General features: G+C 38.7%; 3 protein-coding genes across 9 annotated transcripts; all 3 read left to right on the top strand.

Annotated features, from left to right (window-relative positions):
• The first annotated feature begins 6,004 nt into the window (after window positions 1-6,004).
• Window positions 6,005-11,107, top strand: LOC121244565 (protein WHAT'S THIS FACTOR 9, mitochondrial). 3 transcript variants are annotated; one of them, XR_005936456.1, is made up of 3 exons: window positions 6,005-7,822; window positions 10,612-10,848; window positions 11,036-11,107. XR_005936456.1 is itself a non-coding variant. In XM_041142690.1 (2 exons), exon 1 carries the CDS (start codon window positions 6,206-6,208, stop codon window positions 7,784-7,786), a length of 1,581 nt encoding a protein of 526 aa, XP_040998624.1. In that variant the 5' UTR covers window positions 6,005-6,205; the 3' UTR covers window positions 7,787-7,822; window positions 10,612-11,107. The 3 variants fall into 3 exon arrangements, 1 of the variants encoding a protein (XP_040998624.1); XR_005936455.1 differs by lacking the exons at window positions 10,612-10,848; window positions 11,036-11,107 and adding an exon at window positions 7,903-8,930 and having other exon boundaries at window positions 6,005-7,868; XM_041142690.1 differs by having other exon boundaries at window positions 10,612-11,107.
• Window positions 11,108-11,798: 691 nt separating this feature from the next.
• On the top strand, window positions 11,799-17,291 carry LOC121244776 (probable magnesium transporter NIPA6). Of its 5 annotated transcripts, none has more exons than XM_041142985.1 (9): window positions 11,821-12,105; window positions 12,534-12,590; window positions 12,688-12,778; window positions 12,990-13,150; window positions 13,242-13,351; window positions 13,568-13,705; window positions 14,997-15,089; window positions 15,169-15,286; window positions 16,770-17,291. In XM_041142985.1, the coding sequence occupies exons 1-9, from the start codon at window positions 11,946-11,948 to the stop codon at window positions 16,898-16,900; spliced, it is 1,059 nt and encodes a 352-aa protein (XP_040998919.1). In that variant the 5' UTR covers window positions 11,821-11,945; the 3' UTR covers window positions 16,901-17,291. The 5 variants fall into 5 exon arrangements, 4 of the variants coding, with proteins under 4 accessions (XP_040998920.1, XP_040998921.1, XP_040998919.1 ...); XM_041142984.1 differs by having other exon boundaries at window positions 11,823-12,105; window positions 13,224-13,351; XR_005936492.1 differs by lacking the exon at window positions 16,770-17,291 and having other exon boundaries at window positions 11,818-12,105; window positions 13,224-13,351; window positions 14,961-15,089; window positions 15,169-15,224.
• A 764-nt stretch (window positions 17,292-18,055) lies between these two features.
• Window positions 18,056-20,883, top strand: LOC121244910 (G-type lectin S-receptor-like serine/threonine-protein kinase At1g34300). The gene has a single exon (XM_041143153.1). The coding sequence runs from the start codon at window positions 18,286-18,288 to the stop codon at window positions 20,650-20,652; it is 2,367 nt and encodes a 788-aa protein (XP_040999087.1). The 5' UTR covers window positions 18,056-18,285; the 3' UTR covers window positions 20,653-20,883.
• Window positions 20,884-21,488: the final 605 nt, after the last annotated feature.

A 21,488-nucleotide genomic window follows, 5' to 3' on the forward strand; every position in this document is an offset into this window, starting at 1 on the left:
AGGATAAGGCATGGTCAATCACCGTTATAGGATGCAGTAAATATTTTTCTACTTGCATTTTGTTTCTCCTATACCAAGATCCCCAAACTATAAGAAAAAAGGTAGTCAGATTATATGTATTGCCCTTCTCCATCACATATATTGCTATATTTGTGAAGTTCATCTCACTTTCTATGTGCTTCATTACAGGTAGATAATTGTTCCAAAGATCTCTAATAGCATGATAGAAAATTAAAGCATCTTTAGTATCTTCCAGACATGACTTGCAAAACCAACAGTTATCATCAACCTCTACATTCCTCTTCTTAAGATTAGATTGAGTGGGAAGACCTTCTTTACAAGCTTGCAAGCAAATATCTTGATTTTATTAGGAATCTTCATCTTCCAAAGGATTTTCCACATCTTTGAGTGAGTAGAAACTGTGGAGCTTTCCCCCTTATTACTTATGATTTGTTTCTGAAAAAAATTTATAAGCACTTCAAACATTGAAATTACCATTCTTTTCTTGTGACCAGATCCATTTATCTTCATATTGGGTTGAGCAAAGAACTATCTTCAAAATATCTGTAGCTACAATTAGATTGAAAAGAGCTCTAATTGTGTCAACCTTCCAGCACTTAGTATCTTGATCAATGATCTTATCCACAATATCTTCCATGTGATCATGTTCTATCAGACTCATTTTCCTCTGTAGAGGCTTATGACCAGGGATCTATGCATCTGACCAGATTTTCATTTCTTTCCCATCACTTATTCTCCATCTACATCCTTTAAATAACCTTTTTTTTTTCTTCTCATCTTCCTCTAAAAGCATATGAAGAATTTGTGCCCAACTTTGACTAAAAAAAATGACTTTTGGAAAGTATTTAGCTTTATAAACTTTATATAGCAAAGTACTTTCATTTTGCAAAATTATCCGCTCTTGTTTAGCCAGTATAGCAATATTAAAAACCCTTTGATCTTTAAAGCTCATGCCTCCTCTAAATTTAGACTGACACATATTATCCCAATTGATCCAATGCATTCTTCTTCTTTTTTGTCGCTCTGTTCCTACCAAAAATTTAGCCATCATACTCTCCAATTCATTGCAAAAACTCTTGGAAAGTTTAAAACAACTCATTGCATATGTAGGAATAGAGAGAGCCACTGCTTTTCTTAGAATTTCCCTTCCTCCCTGTGATAACAATTTTTCCTTCCAGCTCTGAAGCTTTTGCCAAACTCTAAGGTTAATCTCAGCAAAAGCTTGTGATTTTGATTGACCAACCATTGGAGGTAAATGATATTTATGATATTGCTGGATGTTGTTTACTCCCCACAATACCATAATCTCTCTTTTATGATCTTTTGATACATTTCTACTAAAAATCATGGCAGTTTTATCTTTAATTATTTTTTGACCTGAACCAAGCTGATACTTTCTCAACAAAGATTGAATAGATCTATTTGCATTAGCGTCTGTTTTGCAGAAAATAACACTATCATCAGCAAACAGAAGAGGGTTTATTCTAGGAGCTCTTCTACATACTCCAAGACCCTGTACTGATCCCTCTCTTTCAATTGTCTTCAATAAGCTAATCAGCCCTTTTGTGCACAACAGAAATAGGTAAAGGAATAATGGATCCCCTTGCCTCAAACCTCTACTTGGAATGATAGGGCCATTCGACACCCCATTTATCAACATAGAAAATGAAACAGATCTAACACAGTTCATGATCAATTGAACAAATCCACGATCAAACCATAACTTCTATATTATCCTCTCCAAAAAATCTCACTCAGCCCTATTATAGGCTTTACTCATGTCTAATTTCAATGACATATAACTAGTTTTTCCCATTCTCTTTTGCCTTAAAAAATGAATTAACTCATATGCAACAAGAACATTATTGGTGATTAGCCTCACAAGTAGAAAAGCAGATTGAGAATCTGAAATAATACAAGGCAACATTTTTTTTTCAGTCTATTAGCAATAACCTTTGATATGAGTTTATAAATGACATTGCATAGACTAATTGGATGAAAATCAGCAACCATCTCAGGTAATTTTTTCTTTGGAATCAGATTACTCAAAGTATGATTAAGATCATTAGGAAACACACCTATTTTAAGAGCTTGTAGCACAACTGTAGTGACAGCCTTTCCAATAATTTGCCAGTATTTTTGAAAAAAGATAGGGGGTCATTCCATCAGGTCCAGGGGCTTTTTTGGGATGCATTTGGTTTAATCCATGTGTGACTTCATCAGCTGCAAATTCCTTCGTGAGCTCTACATTCATATCTCTAGAAACCTTGCTCTCTACACTTTCTAGAAGATCCAACTGACCACTATGCTCAGAAGCTTGAAACAGAGATTTAAAATAGTCCACTACTAACCTATCTCTTTGTTCCCCATCTTGTCAGTCCCCTCTTTCATTTTTTAGCTTATTAGTAAAATTCTTTTTCATTCTATATGAAGCTTTAGAATGAAAAAATTCTGAGTTCTGATCCCCTTCCTTCAGCCAAAGAGCCTTAGATCTTTGCCTCCACATTACTTCCTCCCTTTCTAGCCAAACTTGAACATCATCATTTGTAGAATTTAAAAGAGCAATCTCTATACCAGAAGGTTCTGCTTCTTGCAACTTTTTTTTAATCTATTTCTTGCTATATTCAATTGATGATGGACATTTTCAGATGTATTTCTGTTCCAAGTCTATAGTTTCTCACTACAGCATTGGATCATCCTCACTACCTCCCACATACTATTCCTAACAGATCCATCTTTCTAGGAATTTTCAATTATCTGTGCACATTTTTCTTCTCCCACTCACATTGTCTCAAAATCTAAAAGGTTTATTTTTCCTTTCAACCATAAACTCACCTTCAGAATTAATCCATGAAGGTTAGTGATTTGAGTAAGCAGCAGTTCTATGATTGACTAGTGCTTGTGGAAAAATTTGACACCAATAATAATTTGCCAAAAATCTGTCTAATCTCTCACTAATACTCTTTGTGTATTCTCTCCTATTACACCACGTATATTTAGAACCTCTAAAACCCAAATCCATCAAGGCACAGTCAGTTACTACCTATCTGAAATCCATCATCTGTTTTTTAGGTCTAGGTCTGCCACCTTTTTTCTTTTTTTTTTTATTGATTTACAATTTCATTGAAATCTCCAAAAATCAATCATGCTTTCCCATCCATACGTGACAATGATCTTATTAAATCCCAAGTTTGCATTCTACAAGCAATATCAGGATGTCCATAAACACCCGTGAGATACCAATCTTTTAAATGATCAACGTGATCTCAAATCAACGCATCAATATGATTTTTTTTTATAAGTAAAAATATTATATATATCAATAAGAGTAACCAAGTACATTGGACGTATACAAGAAAACACCTAACTCATACTAGAAAGCTCCTAGTGACCCAAAAAGCCTGTGAAAAACTACCAAAAATACACCAAACCCGAATTAGAATAGAACACGCATCTCCAACCCCAACCCCTTATTTTCTGTAAGACTAATAATCCACCAAAAACTCCTTTTACGAGAACGTCTTCATAATGCCCTCATTTTAGTCTTTCCTCGACTTGACCTACCACCCTTAGTGTCGTAGTTGATTTCTCAATAAAGATGCTTTAACTCTTTGTTTTTCTTAAAACTTGATTTGGTTTCAATCGAGTGGCTGACCTCAATCGCAATGAGTAATGTTTTAAATTGGTTTTCACATCCTTCGTGAGAAAGTCTCACGATATGCTGAATCTTGTTAACCTTATGTAAAACGCAATCCGATGGTGAACCCACTATATTGTTATTGGAGGAAGAAAAATCAGGGGAACAACATTATTCCCAGACACAGTACCCAATTGCACTCCTGACCCTAGACATTTATTCTCATAAGGCACCAACGACAAACCCATAATTTCCTTCCTGCCATATCCTGCATTCAAATCCTGAAACTCCTCAACAGTTAAATGGTTGTTGTTCATTGTTGTTATCACCATTATAGGTTCCTCCCTTCGATCAACGAAGACATTGCTTGTATGTGTTCCACCTCCCGACAATCCTTTTTGTGCCACTTTGTCAAACCCTACTAATCTTTAATAAGGCATAAAACAGGTAGGGGAAGTACTACCTTTTGTTACCTCATTTCCATCTTTTAAAAGAGGCTCATATGTTTTTTCCAAAGTACTTAAGACGCTGAAAGGACCCCATCTTCAACTAAAAGTGAACCTCGAAAAAAGCACCAACCCCATTTGCAACTGGTGACTGAGGGCAGTTAGACGACAAGCTCTTGAGTGACACCGGTGTGAACAGTGATGCCGGTGTCCAACGACCCTATCTGTAACGGGTCGAAATGCCCTTTGTCTGCGCACTTAAGGCCTTCAAACCTGTAGGATCTACCCCCCGCTCCCCCTCGTCTATTTTCGACCCACCACCCAAACCCACAATTAGGTCCAGCCCCTTATCCACTTTAATCATGAGATCTCTTACATAATCCATAATTTCTGTCAATTGAGCTTTGGCAGCCCATAAGACCCCATCCACTTCTCCCAATGCCACCTGATTGCCTTTGTCTCCTACAAGTGCCTTGCCATTTCCTTCCCTCGTGGAGCTATTTTCGGCTGGACTACCTGTTAGTGACCTTAACACCGAAGTGTACGAGGCACTTTTGACCGAGGAAGGTCTTCCCACTGTCTTTCCATCAACAAACTCCCATCTGTTTGCATGCTTCATAATAGCGGCTTTGGACCCAATAACGCTTTGAACGGACTGCAGAAAATCTTTCCATCCAATGCCATCTGCACATTCCGTAATTGCCAACAAAGATTTTCTCATTCCATTCCGAAATTCTGAGAGTTGCTAAAAGTTGTCCCTTGCATTAAGATGATGTTGAATGATGACAACTCAAATTTTCATCCTTAGCTCTCTGAAGAATTCTTCATGACAATTGAGTCCTAAACAATCTTTTATCCCTTTAGCCACCCATGAAGCTACCGTCCCATCTAGACACATGAACTTAGCCAATTTAGAGATACGAAAATTATTTCCTCCCTCTTTCATAAAAATGAATTTTTTTATTTTTTATTTTTTTATTTCACCTTCCATCTAAGATGAATCCATGTCGCGCATCATCATGGTCTAATCCTAAATCACAAGATCACTCCCAGGATCATCTCGCTTCGTCATCTCAAGGAAAAAGATGTTATACAAAAATAAAATGCAGATCATAATAGGTACTACACCAGATTTGCATCGACGAAAATAAAATGCAAATCAAAATCCCGGTCGCCGGAGGGGGACTGACGTTGGAGGGCCCTCAATGGAGTTGCTATAGCCTGTCGATCTTGTCTATGGTGGTGGCGGAGGCTCATGTTCGACTATCGATGTTGCCTTTGAGAAAGACAGAGAGAGAATCTTGCGAAAGTCCCGGTTGCCAGATGGAGGACCTACGCCAGACAGCCCTCAACGAAGTCACCAGGGCCCATCGGCCTTGTCTGTGATGGTAGTGAGGTGTCACTCATTGGTCTAGGGTGGGTGAAGGGTGGTGGCTGGTTTGGGTGCCTTAGAGTTTTCTCTCTCCTAAGGCATAGATAAATTAATCATAGATAAATTAATTTCTCTCTTCCACGATAATGCAATATCTCCACTTTTACCTTCACAATCTAATGAAAGACAATCAACAAAACCAATACCAAACTTAATTGCCATCAATTTGGTCTCTTGGAAGAACAAGATATCAAGAAATTGATCTTAAACTAATTCTTGATGAGACTTACTGTTTTTTAAATTTTTTATAAAAAAATTAAATTAATCTCAACTTATTTGATATATTCAAACATACATCTCAATCTATTTATATTTAAATACAATTTAATATGATATATAAAATATTATTATTTACAAAATCAATTCAAATAATCTAATCACCCAAACGCACTAACCAATGACGTGCCTTAGTACATTTTTTATCGGTGCATTTCATTGGTATACATCCCCTATCTCGACCCAAGGAGTAAAGCGGTCGCAGTAGAAGGACCCATGGAGTAAAGCTGTGATTCTGTGAAGTAGCGGTGGTGCACAACAAAACCCTCCTAAAACCCTCGCCTTGCCCAAACAACACGCCCACCGTGCAGAGCACAGCTTACAAAATCAAAATAGGGGAGGCTCTTCGAATTTCGAGAGCACAGCTTACAAAATCCAAATAAGTCCAACCAAATGCAATTCATCTTCCGCTCTCTCCCAGAGCGATTCTCTCTGTCCCACTTCGACCGCCGCCGGACCTTCGTGGATACCCCTTTCAAATGGGCCCGAGACCGCGGCCTCGACCACGTCGTGGAGAGAGAGAAGAACCTCAGGCCTTTGCTCAACCTCAAAAACTTCATCAAATCCGAGCCCTCTAAGTCCGTCCCTGTCTCCATCATCACGCAGAACCGCGACTCCCTCCAGATCCCCGTCCGCTCAATCGACTTCATCCGCAAATACCCTTCCATTTTCGAAGAATTCCTCCCTGGCGGCATCGGCATCCACCCCCACATCCGGCTTACTCCCGAAGTCCTCAACCTCGACGCCGAGGAGCAGTTGGTTTATCAGAGCGAGACTTATAAGAAACAGGCCGCCGACCGGGTTTTGAAGCTCTTGATGATATCCAGGGCCAACAAAATACCGCTGAGTATTGTCGAGCGCTTGAAATGGGATCTGGGTCTTCCGCGGGATTATGAAAAAACTATCTTCCCCGAGTTCCCGGACTATTTTCAAATCGTAGGTGACAGAGATTCTTCAAAAGGGTCGGAGGATAGGCGTGTTTTGGAGCTCGTTTGTTGGAGCAATGAGCTTGCGACTTCGGTTATGGAGAAAATGGCAACGAAAGGGAAATTGGATTATGAAAAGGGAATGGCTATAGCGTTCCCTTTGCAATTTTCGAGAGGTTTTGAGATGGATAAGAAGTTGAAGAAGTGGGAGGATGAGTGGCAGAAGTTGCCTTACATTTCTCCATACGAGAATGCGTCTCACTTGCTGCCAAAGAGCGACGAATCGGATAAGTGGGCTGTTGCGGTTTTGCACGAGCTTCTTCATATTCTCGTTTCTAAGAAGACGGAGAAGGACAATATACTGCACCTTGGAGAGTATTTGGGGCTTCGGTCGAGGTTTAAGAGAGCACTGCTTCATCACCCTGGTATATTCTATTTGTCGAGTAAGATTGGAACCTACACTGTGGTTTTGAAGGAGGGTTACAAGAGGGGCCTGTTAGTTGAGAATCATCCATTGATGATTATGAGGAATCGGTATATTCACCTTATGAACACGGTGAAGGAAGATAGCAAACAGATTAATATACCGGCTGGAAATAGTCGAAAGAAAAAGCCGACAGTTCATGATGAGAAGGGAAAAGAGGACGAAGAGAATGATGACAAAAGTGGAGAGGATGATGAACAGGAGCTGGATGATTCATCGGATGCTGAGGTTGAGGATGCTAGTGAACATGAATATGATAATGATGATCGCGATGAAGAGGATGAAAATGAGAGTCGCAGAGGTTTTCAAAAACATGTTGTGGATAACAGAGGAAAGAAAGGCAGGAAAACAATATTGGGTGAGAAGGGACCATGGAGAAAATCTGAGAGCAAAAGGGAAGTTGGAAAACAACCTGTTAAGACAAGGGAAAAAGCTCCATCGAAAGTTCATAGAAGGGCAAAGATGCATGGTGGTAATAATGTCCGGGGCAGTTCACGAGAACGATCAATTTTACCTAAAAGCAGAGAGAGGTCATTGCCAGACAAGAGGACTTTTACTCAGTAAAGATTCATATTATTTGCTGCAACAATAGATCAGCAGGTTTGCTGCATGTTCATGATCTCCTTTGTTGCGAGTTCGCAAATTTAAAGTTACTTTCTCAGAATGTTTTGCTTGTGATTGAGTTAGATTGTCATATCTGTAGTAGGAATGATAGAAGTTTTCTTGCAGTAAAAGGTGCATTCTACACACCCATTTGTGCTGAAATGTTGTACTCATGTAATATGCCTTCCCATGTTATGGCTATCTTTTGATTACTTAAAAAAATGTCATGACCCTCGTATTTGTGAGATACAGACGATTTTAAATTGAGCCCTACATCCCCCAAAACATTTCACTCTGTTCCTCACTTTCTCGAGAAACCTGCCTTCTAAGGCCATGTGTTCTCGAATCTAAAAGGGCTCTTTTCTCTCCTCAAAGCCAACGAAATCCTTTACAATAGCAGAATGGTCATAGACAAGTCCTAGGAAGTGCTTGTTGCACAGAATTAGTAAATTAGTCTTTCCACTCTACTGAAGCACAAGGCTGATCAGTGCGAGAACGAGACATAGACAGCATGCCTTGATCTTTAATCTGGGTACTTCTTTCGGCCCTCTCGAATCCTGGAATATGTGATTAAGCTTCTGGTATCACCAATAAATTCCTTGTCTTCATCAAGGACTCTCTAGAAGTAATGGATAATCCACAGGATTTACCTCTGGAAATATATCAGAAAAGGACATCATGTGGAGATGGAGAAAGTGTGAGCAAATCAGAAGTCAACAATGAGCAAAGCAATGGAGGCTTCTAAAGTCTATCGGAGTTTACCAGCTTTCAAGGGTTTATTGACATTAGAAAAGGCAGGTTGTGCATATTTGAGGTTTAAACGAGCGCTCTTGCGTAGTTTTTTTTCCTTTTCTTATTGATTTTATTGATTGATTGTACATGGGTGTTGCTCCCACCTGGTTTGTGAGCTTTGAAACGAGTTTGTGAGTTTGTGCGGAGGAGCAAGGTGTAAAGTGCACAATCTTGATGTTATTCTTCTTTTTCCTTTTTTTCCCAAGGGAAGAGGATATGATAGATTCCCAACTGGGATGATAGAATTTCTGTTCATTTTGGAACGGACTTTGGTGGTATTTCGATTGAAAGGTGGCTCGCTTACTTGGTCTAATAGTCGCTGTCTTGCATTCTAGCTTTTCTGAAATAGAAGGAACAGTTTGGAAACTCACGTATTATTAAAAAAATGGAATATCTGGCAAATTCTTCGCACTGCTTAGTCTGAAGACATATCGATAGCCATTTTTCTATTTTGGTAATTTATGGAAATTTGAGAAGGGGAGTGCGCATCTAAGTCTTAGTATATATGGCTTTTGGAGATGTAGGAGCTAGACAGGTAAGGGTGTTGATAAGATTCAATAGTTGGATTTAAAGGAGGCTGTAGATTTGTATTAAGAGGAATGAACTAGGAGAGAACATAAATCTAAGTTGGAAATTGTACCTCGAATGGAGGGTGTAATTCCCATTGAAGATTTTAACGAGATTAGAAGTGGAAGTTGATCTTTTCACTAAAGAAGTGAAGGTGAACAAACAGATAGTTCGAGTTGTATAGGAGTCTTTATAGAGGAACAATGGGTGAGAGACTGTGTGGAGGGCTTACCTCTTAACAATATTGAGAGGGAGAAGATACTGGAGCTTTGAGGGACACGGGATGGGATAAGCTTCTAGTCTGCATGGGTTCACTATGGCTTTATTTCAGCATTTCTGGGCAGTAGTAAAGGCACTGTTTTCTTTTCAAGAGTCACATGGTATTGGTATGTTCACGAAGTATTTGATGTCTCTCTTATTACTTCATTTTTCAAGAAGGTGGGCAATAAATCTGGTCAATAGTTTTTATAATATGTCTAATGTATGAAGAAATTGTTAGGAAAGGGTGGCAGCAACATTGGCATGAGACCTACAATGTTGCTGCCAATTGAGGGAATCCAAGGCGAGCTTCTGTGGGATACTAGTAAATTATATATAAAAAGGGCAAGACCTGCGCTAATGGCTTGTCAAGGATTGGAGAGAAGAATTTGAAGGTTTTTGGTTTGATTCAAATATTCCTGATTACTCTTAAATATCTCCATGATCTATCGGTGATTGAAAATGAAAATTGGACTTTTAAACTCCCCTTGCGAGGTTACTTATTAAAAAAAAAAAAAAAAAAAAAAACTCCCCTTGCGAGGTTGAAATTATGTCGGTTGGTTTAATGAATTGTTTATTTGACCTTTTTCTGAGTTATTACGGTTGGGCATAAACATTTTTCTTAAAATTACTGAATGATTTGTGTTTGTCTCAGTACTAGCATGTGCTGATATAGAACAGCGATGGGGTTTCCTATCAAGTAAAAGCATTGATTTGGTCATTTCTATCTTTTTTTGTTTTTCTTTTCCTAAGATGAAACCTTGACATATCATGCGTCGATGACTTTACCCCTAGGGGTTGGCTCAAGTGGTAAAGGCCTTGGGCTTGGAGGTATGCTCCCCCCAGGTCTAAAGTTTAAATCCCCTTAGACGCAAACAATCTCTAGGGGCTATCGGACTGAGAGATTTTCTCATTGAATTATCCGAGGTATACTTGTGAGAAACTCCTTGCCGATGGTCTGTACACCTCCGAGATTAGTCGGGACGTTGTTTCTGAACACCTGGTGCCAATAAAATAAAAAATAAAATCATGCGTCAATGACTTTGTTGCACCAATGTTGACCTTATTATGGTATCTACTCCGATGTGTTATTTGTGACCACTTTTGTTTAAACTACTCTTTTGAAATGACTGTTATTGGTTGGTGGTGATCATTTAAGCTTTTTACAGCTTTCCTGAAGTAAAGGGGGATCAGATCAGGCAGTTACTGGCACGGTCATCTTAAAGAAAGGGAGCTGGTTCACACGAGAGGAGTTTCAATTTCGGTGACTTAAGCAAAGCAAGCAGAAGCTTATGCTATCTGAGAAGCCATTTTTTGGGCAAAACAGAATTTCTGAAGTACAGCCAAGTATTGGTGGATACTAGGTGAGCTTTGCAGGATGCAAATGGAAGAAATCATGGTGACTGGTAAGTCAATTCAATTGTGAAGGGCTTCTTTCAGGGTCGTGGCTAAATGCTTAATCTTGTTTCACATGAGGCATCTAGAGCTCTTCTTATATTGCCCAGACACCTTCTTCTTCTTTTTCTTTTTTTAATTGTTAATGCCTCCTCCCTCTCCCCTTTTCTTCCTGAAGCTTGTTCTTTTCTGGTAAAGGTTGTAATCCATGTGAGGGATGAAGGGTATAAAGATTGCTAATTCGAAGTTTCAGTGCCTGTTGAAATTCAATGAGGATGCTTCCCATAACAAATTTGTTTACTGCCAGAAAATAAATTAAGATGAGCGCGCGCAAGCAGATCCCAAACATGGTGGTATTAAGCTGGAACTTAAATTGTAAGATACAATTTATGCCAAGTGAATCAGTATGTTAGACACGATCTTGCTCTTCCTAAGGGTAAAATTTTTGAGAAAAGATATTTGTAACCGTAAATTGTGTAACTGTTGCGTAATCGCTTTGAAAAAAGTGAATAAAAAATGGAATTTACATGAAAAAAATTAATTTTTTAATAGTGGATTTTACTCTTTTTCAAAGTGATTACTCTGTATTTATACACTTCAAGGTTATATGTAAAATTATTCAAATTTTTTTTCTCAAACAATTGTCTAAATTTTTTATCAAACATTTGGTTACAACAATTGTCTAAAATTTTTTTATCAAACAATTCAAACGGACGGGAGGAGAATCCCCCAAGCATAGAACAAAGAATCCAAATATTTCCCCTTGTGTTTGCCTTTCGGCCACACCCACGTGAACGTAGAGATTTGGAAGATTGGGCCGAAGCCCACAGTCCAAGTAAACGAGGCTCTCTAATTCGTACCTGCCTGCCCAAAGCAGAAAGCCCATCGAAGCTCCCTACCCAATACATAGAGCAATAGAGATACGAATACGAATACGAATACGAATACGAACATCCGCTTGGACTGACAGGTGAAGAACTTTTCATTCCTCTTGAGGTTGGATCCTTTGCTTCTTTTCTTCAATAGCTGCACGTTCGGTTTTCTCGGCAAGTATCTCTGTATCTTTCCATCTGGTTATTCAGATGATAATTGTACCCACCAATGTCCCATGGCCGCGTCTTTGGTGATTGAAGCATCCGTGTCTGCCTCCTTTGCTGATAATCTTAAAGGGTTTATTCTGGCCCTGGTCTCTAGTGCTTTCATCGGGTCCAGCTTCATCATCAAGAAGTTGGGTCTGCAACGTGCTGGCGCCTCGGGCCCTCGAGCCAGTAAGCATTCCTTCCCCCATTCAATTTACTGATTTTGTTTTGTCTTTTACACATGTGGGTTCATTTTCAATTTCAAAAGAATTGAAGTTAGTTAATTAGACGTTCTAATGCCATAAGGAGGATAAGGATTTCAATCTTTAACTTAAAAGAAGTTCATACGACTTCAATATTCCTTTCTCAAGTCAATACGTTTTCAAGATTTTCCGAATTTCGTAAAAATATATAGACTCAGCTACTTATTAGAACCTTGCTATGGCTTATCGTGATGTATATTACCATAGGATCATGATCTTGTTCTTTGAGCTGACAGGCGTTTTTTTTCTATTTCTCTCATGGTAATTGATTTACTTTTTAAAATAGAAATTGTAATTTGAGTTCAATTACATGATATCATTGTGATTGTGGTTTGCCTGGCTAATGAAATAAAGGTTCTGGTGGATACGGGTATCTGAAGGAGCCGTTTTGGTGGGTTGGCATGGTGACAAGTAAGTTTTGCTTTGTTGATTTGTGGATGTAATGATTTTTGAGAACTGTGAAGAAATATGGACCAGCGATTTATTTTTCCCATTTTTAAATGAGCAGTGATCGTCGGTGAACTCGCCAATTTTGTCGCTTACATGTTTGCTCCTGCGGTACTTGTGACGCCACTTGGAGCTTTGAGTATAATTGTTAGGTGAATTTCCCACCCTTAATTTAAATTCTAGTGCTGTTACACTTGGTTGTTAGAACCAGATTTTACATTACATTCCAACTCGGAATTCAAACTCCTGGTTTGCTCCTGCAGAACTCATGATGCCTCATATCCTTGTAACCAAATGCAACCTTTGTGTGTCAGATGAATAATTTTGTGTTTTTGACTTTGTCGTTGTTTATTTTGTTACAAGTGCTGTTCTAGCACACTTCTTCTTGAAGGAAAAATTGCGGAAAATGGGAATAGTGGGTTGTGTCTTATGCATAGTGGGTTCTACATTGATTGTGCTTCATGCACCCAGTGAACTTAGTCTGAGTTCAGTGGAGGAAATTTGGGAATTAGCAACTCAACCAGGTAAAGCTTTTGAACATTGAGTGCTGTTCTATGTTTAGTTTTTCTCTTGATTGTATTCATGTTTTTGGTCCAGCTTTTCTTTTATACACAGCCTCAGCAATAGCGGTAGTTTTGGTGCTGATATTGTATTGTGAACCACGTTTTGGGCAGACAAACATACTGGTCTATATTGGCGTATGTTCCATAATTGGATCATTGACGGTTAGCATTCCTCAATTACTCTTTTAAATTGCTGAAAAAAAAATCTTTTTAATCTGATACTAATGACAGTAGGTATCATATTTCTCCTACCGTTGTTTTCTTTTTTCTAATTAGTACGCCCTCCTGCTTTGATCCATTTATTGTATCCCTTGGGCATATGATGTCTGTTCTTTGTTAGAAAATATTCACACAATTGATTTTATATTTCTTCTGCAGGTTATGAGTATCAAAGCTGTAGGCATTGCTATAAAACTCACATTGGAGGGTTCAAGCCAGGCAGGAAGCTTCCAAACATGGGTTTTTGTAATGGTTGCAATTACGTGTATTATCACTCAGCTGAATTATTTGAACAAGGTCAGTGCTTTAATTTATTCCTCTTTTGGTTCCATCTCCCTTCTTCCCTCTCTCTTTTTTGGTTTCTTGAAATATGAAAAATATTGAAATGACAGCGTACGGCAGGGTGCACCTGTGAACGTGATGAAGTTGTGCTACAGAGGGGTGCCTGTTTGTATATATATATATATATATATATATTTTTTTTTTTTCTGGTGCATATAAAAAATGTAGAAAAGATTCTGACTCTGAGAAGGGAGATTTCAGAATCAGGTGCTTTCCAATTTGTTGGTGGTCAGTGTGTTGATAGTCACTCAGCATGTATTGTCCCAAGTGCCTTTTTGTTGAGATCTGTTAACTCATCTTCTGATATATGACGGATGATCTATGTTGGCTAATGCGGTTCACACTGCAACTACTCTAGTGTTAGAATAATAATCCTCTGCTATCCATATGAGAGTCTTGTGACTATAATAATCATAAGATTAACTATGGTGTGTCTATATCAGTGTAGCATTGTATAGAGGCCTCCTTGCAAAAAAAGAAGTAAGAAATTGGTCTGGAATGTGTGTGTGTGTGTGTGTTACGATTTTAGTTAGATATAGATCTATAACTTTCTCTTAGGCAACTTGATTTCTTTTTGCCATTTATGCTTTATACATTTAATTTCGGGAAATCACATTTTACTTTTTTCAAACTACAACTCCTTTTGCACTATGACCAGCAAACTACTAAATTTGTCACCTAACACCCCCCCCCCCCCCCCCCCCCCCCATCTAAAATTTAAGATACAATTTACCCCCTCGATACAATTCGACCTTATAATAACTTTGGTAGTTTGGTTGTCATATGGCAAGAGGAGTAATAGTTTGAGTGAATAAAGTCTTATGTTCCCTTTTTTCTTATCCAAGTTTAGGTATGCTTAGATTTTATAAATACCCAAGGTTCTTTCTATAGAGATTGAGCAATACTTTTAACATGAAATGACATGGTCTCCTCTCCTCTCTAGCCACTCATCATTATCATCTTTGAGATTAATAAAAAAAATCATTGCCATGGTTACTGAAGATTTTTTTGGCCATGACCTCAGTGTTTCTGTGGCTTGTTCCTAATATGAATGTATAAGATGAGAGAAGAGACTATATCTTTAATCTAGTATACAACACCCAAATCATATCTTTGGTTTTCATAATTCGTTAGAAAGTTGTAACTGAGTTCAAAATTTTTTCTGTAGATATATTTCGTTTTTGATAATTTGTGTCATTTGTCTGTCCAGTCTTGATTTAGAAAATAATGTGCATCAATGACCCAGGCTTTGGACACATTCAACACAACGGTTGTTTCTCCAATCTATTATGCTTTGTTCACATCACTCACAATTTTTGCCAGTGCCATAATGTTCAAGGTATCTTTGATTCATTCCTGGAAGCAATTCTGCAATTTGCAATTGAGAGTGTGATCTGAATTTTCTTTTTCTGTTCTAGGACTGGTCTGGTCAGAGTGCTAGCAGTATTGTCTCAGTGCTTTGTGGATTCATAACTGTGCTTTCTGGAACTTTGGTATTGCATAGTACAAGAGACCGGGATCCAACTTCTGTTGCAGGTGAGCCCAGCCAAACATATCAACATACATCCATGCATATACCCTGAGTAGATGGATGCATATGACATGCAATTTACTCTTGTGATTTTAGTGTTTGATTTTGTTTGGACCTTCCCTAGCATATTCATGCCAAGGTGGGGTGACCAGGCTAGAATAGAAACATCCATCAATTGGCATGTTGGTTGATAGCCTAGGCACCACTTATTACACACAAGCATACCCCTTGAAATTCTGAACAGATGACCTGTTCACAAATCTATAAATAGCCACTTATTAAAAAAAAAAAACAAATCTATCAATAGCCAGGCTTGTGACAGTAGGTAATGTAATTGTCATATACGTTTTTTTAGAAAAAAGACAAAGGCAGATGTTAAAGCAGCCTCCCCTGAACGTTAAAAGATGTGTAACACGTAAGCTGACCATGTTTATGTTCCACCAGAGCATGGTAACTTAGGGCTCTGCCCCCTCTTGTGACATTAGTTGTAAGCTACCAATCGCTCCCCCCACCATGTGTCATGAGTCTACCATTGACTTGTTCTTTTTCATTTTTTTGCACATAATATTTAGTTCAGTATAGATATAATTCCATAATCTGATTTGCATACATCTTTTTAAACGACTCAGAGCCTACTAGTCTCCATCTAAATTTCACATGTTTTTTAACTTATTTACTAGGCCATTAAGCCTTGGTACGATCCTTTCAACTTCATTGGTCCGATATTTGTCAGCTCTACTGAGTCTCATTTGATGTTACAATTCATTTTTGATACACTGGAAAAGGAAAGACCATTTATTTTTAGAAACAATAAAAATATGAATTCAGCATAGTATACTAGTTAGAAAATATAAATATGGAATATTTGCTTAGCTAGGAAATCTAAGTTTGAAATATTTGATGTTCTTAGCTTCCCTTTGCAAGAATATCTAAGGAAGTATTAATATATTATATATGTGTACTACCTCTAACTTTAAGTTGTCTTTTTTGTCTGTCTTTGTGTACGTGTGAGAAGGTAGTACTGATGATGCCACCTTGATGAAACACATTTTTAACATAGGCTGAACTAATGACATAGAAACTTCTTGCTGAAGTTAGCTTATGAGTTGTTCCTCTTAAACGAAAACTGCATCCAATTCTCTGTGCCCACATAAGGATAATAATATAAGCTCGTCCATGTGATATTGATTTCCAATTAGAAATATATAGCAATTTTACCATGTGATCCTGATAATTGAGCCAACTTTCTAAACCAAGAATCCACTTCTGGAGAATTCCATATGCACTTCTCCAGTGATATTATTAGAATCTAGTAATAGTCGTGGTTAATCAGGATTAGTTATACCATTGATCAAGTGCTCTTAAGCTATGTTTTGTTGCCAGCCTCCCTTTGATCGAGTGAATGAATCACTAGTGATTTCTAGCCACCTAGAAACAATGTTCTCAAATGACATTGGAGTAATGAGCGCCTATATCGAATATATGCAGATATCTATGCATCACTGTCTCCTCAAGGTTCATGGTTTGTCCATGAAAATGGTGAAATTTGGAAGCAAAATGCTGATGATGGACTGTGCCCTGATTTTGATGCAATCATTAAGCAAGACCATTTCAACTAAGATGGGAAAATATCCAGGCATATCCATACTGCATCTCTTACAGCCCACTGAAGGCTGTATAGGGCATTGGTGCAAAAAATCTGCTTATATTTTTGCATACCCTGGCATTGCTGGATTCCATATTCTTTTTAGTGCTTCACTTGGCGGCTTGACATTCAACAGTGAATTGTGGAGGAAAATATATCTTGTTCTTATTTTAGTTACTAGCAAGTTTTCTTTCCTACTTCCATACTTGTAGGGTTTTATAATCAGTTGCAGCACTCTATGACTAATTCATTTTGTAGTTAGTAACTGGTTGTAATATGTGTTTTGTATTGTCAACATAAGTCCTGTTTTCGTTGTACAAAGCAACAGCAAAGAAATTAATTCAACTCAGTTCCTTTCGATGAAAGTACTTTTTATTTGATTTATGAATTTAATATATTATGTTTTTTATTTTGCTACCACGCCAATTCAATGCTTCCAGTTGGGTCAGTCTGTCTGATGCCCCTAGAATTGGTAAAATTTATGGTGGTCTTCTAAATAAACAGCAACTTATGAATTGAACCATAAAGCAAATTGGAGAGGAGAGAAAATTATAAAAGCGTAATGCTATATACAATCATGCGTTAGCCTTTAGGTCATTTTGAGTTTTGACGTGCAATTTCCCTTTCTTTCTTTTTCTTACCTATTTAATTATTCTCGCTTATTAAACATGCGATCCAGATTAGCTTTTATTTAGATTAAAAATTCACTTCAACTCATCTCATCATTATAATTTTTTTAAATTTCTACACAAAATATCATAAATAATTCAACTTTTTTAAATTTTAAAATATTAATAATATTTTATTCAACTCTTTTAAAATAATTTCAACTCATCTCTTAATTTCTAAACCTAAACGGGGCAGTGAGAGGGAAAGGAAATATATACTGTCTCCGTTAGAAAGTTGAGAAGTCGTGACACGTGAAGGACTTTTGACCCCGTTGGCATGGAAATATGCTGCCAGAAGAACAAAAATAAAATAAAATGTAAAAATTATACTACGTGCATTGAACTTTCGAACAGTTGGAAAGAAAAAATATCACTAATTGATTACGAACCACACGCAAAGCGTCGTAGAAACTCAGGTAATTGGATCATGCAATTCATTGATGGAGAAAAAGCCTCCTGTCTCCTTCAATTAAAGGACCAAAAGTAAGCATCAGCCCTTTGAAGTTTGAAGTTTGAACCTTCTACACATTTCTCTGTATTTCCTACCAACTTGACAGTCAACCCTTTGAAGTTTGAACCTTCCACACATTTCTCTGTATTTGATCTCCACGAATTGATCGACAAAGCTGCTTCCCATGTCCCTAGAAACTGATGAAATAAACCAAATAAACATCCCCAGACAGAAAAAGAAATGACACTCCAAATCCAAAGCCTATTACTGGTACAATTACTCTCCATCCTCATCCTCTTCCTTCCCACCATTTTATTAGCAGTGACCACAATCTCTCCAGGCTCAACTCTTTATGCTTCCAACACAAGCCAAATCTGGTCCTCCCCAAACAACACCTTCTCCTTCGGCTTCATACCCCTCAACCCCCCCAACTCCCCTTCATTCCTGGCTGCCATTGTCTACTCTGGAGGCATCCCGATCTGGTCCGCAGGCACCACCCCCGTCGACTCTGCCGCCTACTTTCAGTTCCATCCCACTGCAGGTGACCTCCGACTCGTCAACGGCTCTGGCCATACCGTCTGGAACTCCTCCACCGTTGGCCTCGGTGTCTCCTCTGCCTCCCTCGATGACCATGGCAACCTTGTCCTCATGAGGAATGGAGCCTTCCCAGTCTGGTCTTCATTCGACCACCCCACCGACACAATCGTGCCGTGGCAGAATTTTTCTACCCGAAACTCTTTGCGAAATGGGTTGTTCTCGTTTGGTCTTCTTGAATATGGTAATATTACGCTTAAGTGGGATGATACTACTGTGTATTGGAGTCGACGTTCGGGTTCCTCGCATGGCGAAAATTTAACTTCCCCGAGTTTGGGATTATTGTCTAATGGAACATTGTCGGTTTTCGATCGCTCAATTCCTGGCATGGCTATAATTGCTTATAGTAATGACCATGATGAGGGCAGTGATATGCTAAGGTTTTTGAGGTTAGATAATGATGGGAACTTGAGGATTTATAGTACTGCTAGAGGAAGTGGGACTCTAATAGTGAGATGGGTAGCTGTCGAGGATCAATGTAGAGTCTTTGGATACTGTGGGGATATGGGGATATGCAGTTATAATGGTACGAATCCAATTTGCACTTGTCCATCTGAGAATTTCGAGCAGGTTGATCCAAAAGATAGCAGGAAAGGGTGTCAGAGAAAGCTGAAGACTGAAGATTGTCCAGGGAATCTGACCATGCTGGTTATGGAGCATACCCTGTTCTTAACATACCCACCTCAAAGCATATTTGCTGTCGAAGGTTCTCAAGTTTTTTTTGTGGGCATATCCGCCTGTAATTCGAATTGCCTTGTCAATCCTATTTGTGATGCTTCGACAATATTGTCGGATGGGACGGGGATGTGTTACTATAAGATACCGGGTTTTATAACTGGGTATTATAATCCGGCGCTCCCTAGCACTTCCTATGTCAAGGTTTGCTCGCCGGCGGTTCAGAACCCATTGCCTTACGTACAGAAGGTCGTCAGGAAGGGCGACGGTCGAATGCAGGCTCGGGCAGTGTCTGCTGTGCTTCTAGGTTCGGTCTTAGGTTGGCTTGCCTTGGTGCATACATTATGGTGGTGGTGGAGCAGCACCAAATTTGGGCGATTGTCAGGTAAACATGCTCTTCTCGAATATGCATCTTGTGCTCCAATCCAGTTCTCGTATAGGGAACTCCAGCGCTTGACCAAGGGGTTCTCGGAAAATCTTGGAAGTGGAGGATTTGGAGCTGTGTACAGAGGAACTCTTGCTAACAGAATGGTGGTTGCAGTAAAGCGACTTGAAGAAATGGAGCAGCAGGGAGAGAGACAATTTAGGATGCAGGTTGCAACTATAAGTAGCACCCATCATCTAAATTTGGTGAGATTGATTGGTTTTTGCTGTGAAGGGCGCCACAGGCTTTTAGTATACGAGTTCATGCAAAACAAGTCTCTGGATACTTGCCTTTTCCAAACTGGGGATGAAAAGTTGGAAAGTAAATTGTTGAGTTGGGAGTCTCGATTCAACATTGCTCTTGGCATTGCGAGGGGAATCACATACCTTCACGATGAGTGTCGAGATTGCACTGTCCATTGCAATATAAAACCAGAAAACATTCTCTTGGATGAGAACTATACTGCAAAAGTCTCAGACTTTGGTCTTGCAAAGCTAGACCATCATATGCATAGAACCATGACAAGCGTCATAGGCACTAGAGGATACTTGGCACCAGAATGGCTGGCAAATCTTCCATTAACAACAAAATCCGATGTTTATAGTTTTGGCATGATTTTGTTGGAAATAGTGAGTGGGAGAAGGAACTTTGAAGTATCTGCAGAAACGAATTGGAAAAGGTTCTCCTTGTGGGCTTATGAGGAATTTGAGAAGGGTAATGTGAATGGAGTTTTGGATAGAAGGTTGCTGGGTAATCATCATCTTGAAATGGAGGTGGATATGGAGGAAGTGGTGAGGGCAATTCAAGTGAGTTTTTTGTGCATACAGGAGCAACCTTCGAGGAGGCCAAGGATAGGGAAAGTGGTACAGATGCTACAAGGGATTACGAGGATTGATTGGCCGCCTGTCCACTAGGCTATGAACATCGTGTAGTGTGAGCAGCACCAACAATCTCAGCGCTCTGTCTCTATCAATTCTTAATTTGAAGAATTATGTGTTATAATTGTTATGAGATGACCATCATTGAGAATCAAAAGAGAAAATTATTGTATAGCAACAACACCTCAAAGCTAGGTTCCTGGTTCAAGAAATTGGACATGCAACAAAAAGAAGAGAAGAGGGATAATCCCTCTTTGTATTTCAGCATTCATCGCTTCGGATGGATGCCAGTTGCTAGCTATCAATTTAAGTACAAATGACCCCTACTCTCCTACACACATGCACCTACGATTAGCCATGGAATCATCCAAATAAAGTCTTCGATCGTACGTCCATCAGCCTAATAAAAATAAGAATATATATATATATATATATATATATATATATATATATATATATATATATATATATATAAACCTTGTCATGTTGAAAGCATCTCGCAAAAGGTGAAATTTGAAGTCCTTGAAATGGAATCCGATTTGAATCCTTTAAATTGATGAGACACAGTATGAAAAGTGAAAACCATCAAGAGTACTGTTCACTTAATGATAAGAGGCCTTACTCCCGAGTCCCCAACATGGCTTTGATGGATTTAAAGGTCATGGATTCGAGTATTCATAGACAATGACAAGGAGATGAGTCTTATGCTCATCAGCTAGATATCAATATATCACTATGTTACTCTCTTCTTGGTGGGGTTGAGCTGAGACTAAAACTCAAATTATCTTGGGGGAGCATTTACAATTCCCATGCATTGATCCTCTTTTGCGGGCTCTTAGTGACTCATCTAAACCTCTCCTAATCTGGAACTA

Source organism: Juglans microcarpa x Juglans regia, chromosome 8S (genome assembly GCF_004785595.1).
Source record: "Juglans microcarpa x Juglans regia isolate MS1-56 chromosome 8S, Jm3101_v1.0, whole genome shotgun sequence".
NCBI lineage: Eukaryota > Viridiplantae > Streptophyta > Magnoliopsida > Fagales > Juglandaceae > Juglans > Juglans microcarpa x Juglans regia.

Excerpts from the sequence above, each read along its gene's own strand:
- LOC121244910 (XM_041143153.1), top strand. The coding sequence starts at position 18,286 with ATGACACTCCAAATCCAAAGCCTATTACTGGTACAATTACTCTCCATC.
- LOC121244776 (XM_041142984.1), top strand. The coding sequence starts at position 11,946 with ATGGCCGCGTCTTTGGTGATTGAAGCATCCGTGTCTGCCTCCTTTGCT. Across the intron at positions 13,352-13,567 it reads CCATAATTGGATCATTGACG|GTTATGAGTATCAAAGCTGT; the intron begins GTTAGCATTCCT and ends TTTCTTCTGCAG. Across the intron at positions 15,287-16,769 it reads GGATCCAACTTCTGTTGCAG|ATATCTATGCATCACTGTCT; the intron begins GTGAGCCCAGCC and ends GAATATATGCAG.
- LOC121244565 (XM_041142690.1), top strand. The coding sequence starts at position 6,206 with ATGCAATTCATCTTCCGCTCTCTCCCAGAGCGATTCTCTCTGTCCCAC.